Source organism: Pseudomyrmex gracilis, unplaced genomic scaffold (genome assembly GCF_002006095.1).
Source record: "Pseudomyrmex gracilis isolate BER0280 unplaced genomic scaffold, ASM200609v1 scaffold_1598, whole genome shotgun sequence".
Classification (NCBI taxonomy): Eukaryota; Metazoa; Arthropoda; class Insecta; order Hymenoptera; family Formicidae; genus Pseudomyrmex; species Pseudomyrmex gracilis.
In genome coordinates, this window is record NW_018022182.1 from 18,452 (window position 1) to 26,029 (window position 7,578).

At 28.9% G+C, this 7,578-nt stretch overlaps 1 protein-coding gene across 4 annotated transcripts; it reads right to left on the reverse strand.

Annotated features, from left to right (window-relative positions):
* Nucleotides 1–817: 817 nt before the first annotated feature.
* On the reverse strand, nt 818–7,359 carry LOC109862285 (ankyrin repeat domain-containing protein 13B). Of its 4 annotated transcripts, XM_020442282.1 has the most exons (10): nt 7,041–7,359; nt 5,593–5,728; nt 4,885–5,009; nt 4,567–4,612; nt 4,238–4,381; nt 3,968–4,148; nt 3,637–3,862; nt 3,134–3,259; nt 2,933–3,031; nt 981–1,067 (listed from the first exon to the last, which is right to left on the reverse strand). In XM_020442282.1, the coding sequence occupies exons 1-9, from the start codon at nt 7,137–7,139 to the stop codon at nt 2,978–2,980; spliced, it is 1,137 nt and encodes a 378-aa protein (XP_020297871.1). In that variant the 5' UTR covers nt 7,140–7,359; the 3' UTR covers nt 981–1,067; nt 2,933–2,977. The 4 variants fall into 4 exon arrangements, with proteins under 4 accessions (XP_020297869.1, XP_020297871.1, XP_020297870.1 ...); XM_020442280.1 differs by lacking the exon at nt 2,933–3,031 and having other exon boundaries at nt 818–1,067; XM_020442281.1 differs by lacking the exon at nt 981–1,067 and having other exon boundaries at nt 2,782–3,031.
* Between the last annotated feature and the right edge of the window lie 219 nt (nt 7,360–7,578).

Here is a 7,578-nt window from a genome sequence, read left to right on the forward strand (position 1 = left end):
TGTATATTATAGTATATGACATATACATGTACATAATAAATAGCTGTTATATTAGCTCCTCCCATACGTTTCTACGGGTAACACCGTGAGCGCGCGAAGCGCGACGGGCTGTCTTACGCGCGTAAAACAGCTCGATGCATGCTTATTTGCGGACGTTCGTTAATTAAGATCTCAGTAACTATTACGAATTTCGCAAAATGATATAGGACTCGACTCAGTTTTACTCTTTCTGCCTACGAAAGATGTTACACTAATTCTGGGACACTGTATATGTGTTACACCAATGACCATATAATAGTCACCGAGTATACCTCGTCAACTGTTCGTATCGGTGCCGCTACTTGTTCCGAACGTCGTACGCAAAGTTAGTCAAAAAAATCTGTAAGCGTTACGCGAGCTCGTTATCCCGTAATTTCCCATCTAAGTTTCTAAGTCTATGAAAAGATATGTATACACTTCAATAAGATAATGTTTAAAAAAAATTAAGGAACAATGTCGTCCAATAGAATTTTTTTTGAAAATTGTTTTGTAATTTTTTTTCAAATTTTTTTTTACGGACTACCATTGAAACACTACTTTTATTTTTCATTATAAAAAGCTTCTAACATTCTAGTATAATATAAAAATTTTCAAAATTATTAAAAAGGTAGTGCGTAGTTAAACAAATTAAAGTTTGTTTAACTTTAAGTAAATACAAGCTCACTGTTGAGAATTTTAATTTGTTTAACTACGTACGCGTGCGGTATGCCAGTTGTGTCGTGCGTGCGCGCTGTTTCGCTCTGAATGGTTATTGAAAAAAAAACTCAGAATAAATTATTATATTAAAATTTATTAGAGTTATATTAAAATATTGAGTACGCTTTTTCAATAGTTTTCGGTACAGTTATATCATTGTGCAGACTGCCACTGAAAACTATTCCAAAAGCGTTTTGACCACTTTGGTGCAGTCGCGTTAAGTGTTTGTGCATTAAATATTTCTTATTTATGCATATGGGTAACTATAACTTCATGTTACATGCCATGATATTTTCATATTCCTTAGCATCCAACTGAAGTAACGATTTGGCCTGAAAAGACGTTTATTATTATTTGAGCTTCCTTCGCGCTGTCTTTAATAGTATATATTATATTAATATCTCCTGCGTCTTGTTGTTTTCTCTCGAGCACATTCTTTTCAGCTACAAATATTTGCTTTCGATTTTTTTGTCATACTTGATTTGACTTATAAAAAATGTATCATTGAAAAATCCTAAATGTCCTAGGTGTGATAAGTTTTTATTTAACGTGACCAGAAAAAAAGTAGAAACTGAAGATAAAGCCACAATTGTTTTACCAAATTTTAAAGAACGATTAACAATATTAACAATATTAACAATATTTTGTGTTCAAAAGAAGAAATTGGAAAATTGCATAGATTTTCCATTTTCTTATAAGTAACAGGCATTTTTCATACATGTACATTCAGCATCCTATATAAATTAAAGAATTGAATTTTTAATTCAAAAATTCAGTTGTAAAAATTTACTAAAATAATATAAATATAAAGTGAAAATTCAATTCTTCAATTCATATAGGATCCTGAATGTGCATCACATATATGAGAAATGCTCGTTACTTGTAAGAAATTGGAAAATTTATGCAATTTTCCAACCTCTTTTGAACAATATAGAAATATATATATATATATACATATATATTTATAATGAAAATGTAAGGCCGATACGAGCCGTTCACAGGATGTTGAGCGGAACTTGTATGTGTATACATATATATGTATACACCTATGAAGTTCACTTGTAAATTTTTACAAGTGAGTTTTTTGAATTGAAAATTCAATTCTTAAATTCATATGAAATCCTCGGCCAGGAGTCGAACCTGGAATCTCCGGCTTACCGTGCCATGGCAGTTTTTTTCGCAATATTTTAAAAATTAGTTAGGGGGGTATTCGGGGTCTTTCATATGTGAGATGCAAATCCCGCATCCCATATGAATTTAAAAATTGAATTTTCAATTCAAAAAACTCACTTGTAAAAATTTAAAAGTGAATTTGTCATAGGTGTATACATATATATGTATACACGTACAAGTTCCGCTCAACATCCTATGAACGGCTCGTATCGGCCTTACATTTTCATTGAAACTTTCACGAGCCTTTAAATATTATTTATATATTTATATATTTATATATTTATATATTCTTTTTGCACCTTCATCTAGCGTTTGGTTCTTAATGATCAATTTTAATGTTTAGAATTTTAAGGGCCTTATTTATTTTTTTGGTCCAATTTCTTAGTTTTCAATTCATAAGTTATGTTAAGATTTAGAATAAGTCACGCGATTCTGCAAACAATTCGCAATTATTGTCGTCATATTGAACTTAATATTTTAAATTCTAAGGTTCTTTTTAAAGACCATTCAAAGCGAGACACAGCGCGCGCGCACGGCACGACACAGCATATCGCAAGTGCACCGTTGAGAACTTTAATGCAGAGCCTTCTAACTCGCACACGGCGCGACGTTTGCGCCATAAGATTTCTATGCAGTCACGTGATCAGTTGGAAAGCTCTGCTTTAATGTGTTTAACTATGCACTACTCTTTTAATCATTTTGAAAAGTTTTATGTTATATTAGTGTTGAAAGCTTTTTGCATTAAAAAATAAAAGTAGTGTCTCAATGATATTCCGTAAAAAAAATTTGAAAAACATTTATAAAATAATTTTCAAAAAAACTTTTATTAGACGAAATTGTTTCTCATTTTTTTTTAAACATTATCCCATTGAAGTTTATAACATATCTTTTTATTAAAATCGGTCAAGCCGTTATCGAGAAATTTTTTTTTTCGGTTTTTCTTTATACCTCCATAACTTCCATAAAAACCATATTTGGGAAATATGTTTTTGGGGAAATAACATTTGTATTAGTGGTAACTTACAGTTAAAATCTCGACCGAATCCGGCTGGGGGCAGCACACACATGCTTATCTTGCTATGCTCTTTGAAAAAGTTGTCAAGTAATCGATTCTACGCGATAACTACTTTAAATTTTTGAAATTAATTTTTCACAATCTTTGAAACGAAGCTTCAAGTATTTATATGTATAAAGAATCTCACGTGTATGTGTGTGTACATATTACCTTAAATTTTTGTATTTTTGTATTAACTTCCTTTGGTCTGCCTATATCTCTTCCATTTAAAGTGACATTTGGATCGAAGTATTCCTCAGCAGTAATGTTACAGGGATTACTTACATTAAAGTCTTCCTAAAATTTACAGTTACAGTAGTATATTTAAAATATGTAAAACACTACATACCAGTTACACACAGTAGACTCTTCAAACTTTTTTCTATCTTGTAAGGATCACAAGAAAAAGTATTAAGTCAGCTTTTCTACTGCAAAAATAGCTGTTATAGTATATGTAAAGACTACCATTTCTCTTACATAATAGAACAATATTGAAAGTGAAATTAGTCTCTGGAGATTAATAATGAGATCTCTACATATATCTTTACATCTATGCACAGTAGATCAGCGCTGCTGGAAAGAGCATTTGACAAAGGTTTTTTAAAAATTTTTTCTACAGTTTTTTTGATTTACTTGTATCGAGAGTCTACTGTGTATAGAAAAATGACGATTACGCTAGTAGTAATGGTGCTGCAACTCTCTTGTTGTTCTTCCGTAATACCGAGAAATGATTGTAAAGATGTTCTCGGTACTCGAGCTCTTGCTTTATCCGTTTCAGATAAGTGTTCTAACCTTGTTTTAGTTATTAATTCTACATTGCTTGCGCTAAAAACTTTGCACTCATGGCCATTTATCACTTCACTTTTGTCAGAACGCCATCCCCATAAACCTGCTTTATTCCTAATTATACATAAATCAAAATAAATATATGATTAATTTATATGTGTATATATACGTTATAATATTACAAATGTATATGTATATTATGTATCATAAATATTTTACCGTTCAAAACTAATTTTATCAGTGTCAATATATGTTGTAACTATTGGATTAGTAAGTCGAGCTATCACGCCTTCTTCAGATGGTTCCATTAAATGTATATTATTATCTTCTATAAGTTTCATATGCTCAACATAAACTTTCTTTGTTTCATGATCCACTTCCATGATTGTTGCTCCATCATCTATAAAAATATTATATTAATTTTGTGAACTAACACAGCTTACATAATATTAATATGATATAAACTATAAAAAATATGCATACACTTACTTTGTCCTTTAAAGACATAACTGCGACTGCCACGTTGCCAATTTGCATGATCAAAACCTAATAATGTAGTATCAATCCTCACATTACTACCTTGCTTATAAACTTTGTAGGTATCACTCGGACACATTCGAGATGCAAGGGGAACTAATTAACAGAAATATAATAGTCAACTTTATATGTTTTACTAAGAACAAATGAAGATTATTGTCAAAATATATGACTTGTTCAGTTATTACTGTATTTAAAAATGAATAATATATGTAACATGAATTTATAGATTTTCAGTAATTACCAAACACAGAACTTATGTCAAATATTCAGTTTCTTACCCCAACTTGTAAACTCCCATTTCATTTCCACATAAAAATCTGGTGCCTAAAAGCACAGTTGTTTTAGTAAAAGTGTATTAATTACTGTATATGTAACATGTATAAATCTTAAAGAATAAAATAAATATTAATATCCATTAAATTCACAATTTTTTAACATATTTTTATATAATAATTATTCACAACACACATATAGGCAATAGTAGCTGTACACAAGTTAGCAGAAAACAAAAATTCCTTAAAAAAAAACAAATCCGGTTTTAATAAAATTGTGATATTTTATTTTTAAATAATTATGATATATCATACGATACTGACTTGTTTAAGTTTGTGAAGTAACTCTGGTATACCAGCCACTCGATTGCAATATCTCTGGTAATCTCTTCTGGCTAGTACTAATTGCAGCAATTCAGGATCTCCAGTTCCAACTGCTTCTTGAACCACTATATGAATCCACATTTAAAAACCAAACTAAATAAATTATCCAATAAGATAATGTGTAGATAGAGTTCTCAGGTTTGTTGAGAAAAATATCAAATTGAAAAGAAATAATTGAGCAGTGAGATCCATGTGCAAGTTGACAGGCAGAAAAACATTTTTTGATTTCAATAATTTGTCCAGACGTTTTGACTACTTTATTTTAGTCATCTTCAGTGGGGAATACTGTATAATACATATTTGGTAGATTACAATAATGCACACACACACACACACACACATTTAAGATTATACACAATCTATATACAATTTATGTTAATTTAATTTTTGTAAACAATAATATTCTTAAGTACATTATTGTAATCTACTAAATATGTATTATACACAGTATTCTACTGAAGATGACTAAAATAAAATAGTCAAAACATCTAGACAAATTATTGGAATTAAAAAACTTTTGTCCCGCATGTCAACTTGCACAGTTCTCATCAACCAATTATTTCTTCTCAATTTAATAAATAAATTATATATGCAATACATAAAAATATTAATTTTTCTATTATATGTATAAAAAAATTAACAAATTACCATTCCATCCTTCAGTATTTTCAGTATTGACATTAGCTTCATGCTGCAATAATACAATAGCAGAATCTGTGTGATTTAAAGTTACTGCTAACATCAGTGGTGTCCTTCCTCGATTGTCATGCTTTTCTATATCATGCTAAACAGAAATTTACAAATTACATATATTTACTATATTCTATGTACAATCAAATTTCTTTAACAATTAAATCTTATTGAAGCTGGAGAAGTTACTAAACTATGAAATATATCTATGAAATATATCTATGGTTACTAAACTATGAAATATATATCTAATATATATATGTATATACATATATATATGCACTTTTCCGCACATCCTGCGATTGGCTCGTATGACCATAGATATATATCAAATTTTTTTCTTCTTGAAAAATCAGGACTGGAGTTTTTTCTTTTTAGACTTCTCTTCTTAATTCTTACTCTGTAGTTATAAGCTTATACAAATATAATAGCTTCATACTACAACTGTTCATACATATATGTGATAGCACAATAAGCATATGATAGTGAGATATCAATGTAACAAAAAAGAGTAATAGAAAAGATTAGAGAAGAAATTTTGTTACGCATAAGAAAAAACATAAGAAAAGCAAGAATATAAAAGAACAAGAATAAGTTTGATTATATATGTACACTATAAACTTGTGTGTGAGATTAATTTATAGAATAATTTAAATTACAAACTATATAGAATACTTTTACTTAGTAATATAAATAATAATAGATATATAGTCACATATATGTGTGTGTACTTATATGAACACATAGGTTATATGAACACAAGTGTACTTATATGAACACAGGTTTCTCTTATAAAAGACTTCAAACATTTTCTTTTATATATGTCTTAAATACTACAAGTAATATTACAGTAAAGTAACAAATTTTCTATTTGACATAGCTATTATATACAATATGTAAACTGTGTTTATATTGTTAAATAAAACATTATACCATGCTATAATATTATTATTACTTGGTATATTTACTAAAAATTAAGTTTATATTTATTGATAAATTTAAAGAAATATAAAATATAAAATGATAAATTTTTAAAAATACTATATATACAATAAATTGATACATTTAACAATACTATATATACAATACTATATATACATGTTATACTATATATTTGTAATATATATTTATTAAATAATTATATAATTATTATATATATATACTTTTAATGTGTATATACTGATTATAATATATAAAGCACATTTATTATCTCTCAATGATAACTAAAATTTAGTCTATATGTATATATTCAACACATATATAAAATTGTAACTTGTAAATACTAACAAAAACACATAGTTAACCTAGACGAATTTATCAAAGTATTAATATTATAAATAAAAATTATTAAACACAATATTAATCTAAAATATACATATACATATATATATATATATTACGCAAACCTGATTTGCAGATAGTTCTTTATCGAGTTCTACATAGTTATTATACCAAACAAGCAAATGAAGTGGATAATTTTTGCGTATAATATCTGCATTCACCATTTCTACGAAATTTAATAGATTTTACTATAAAACACATTTACGTCTTGTAAGATACAAGTTTGAAACACACAATACGAAATTTTGACAGGTGACTGCACATTAGGCTAAGTTCCAGCAACGTACACACTGTGTGTTCCGATATTCAATGCCAATACTAAAAATCCATACTTCACGTCACATGTGCTATAGATTTCTAGTACTGAAAGTGAATATCGGAACGCAGCCACAAATGACACAAAAGGTTTGTTCCAAAAGCATAGGACCATAGACATATATAGCTGCGTTCTGTTTCACCAGAGAGAAGAATGAGAGCGGCCAGGCCCATAAGAGTTTTTACGATCGCTATACCGGCCCGTAAGCTAGCGCATGTCCATGGGTGGTGCACATTGGCAACTACGTAGCGATGTCCACGAGCGACTTGTCGATACGTATGGCTATG

Coding starts and splice junctions, on each gene's coding strand:
- LOC109862285 (XM_020442280.1), bottom strand. CDS start 7,139: ATGGTGAATGCAGATATTATACGCAAAAATTATCCACTTCATTTGCTT. Junction 5,010..5,592: donor AAATACTGAAGGATGGAATG/GTAATTTGTTAA, acceptor GGATTCATATAG/TGGTTCAAGAAGCAGTTGGA. Junction 3,863..3,967: donor GATAAAATTAGTTTTGAACG/GTAAAATATTTA, acceptor ATGTATAATTAG/GAATAAAGCAGGTTTATGGG.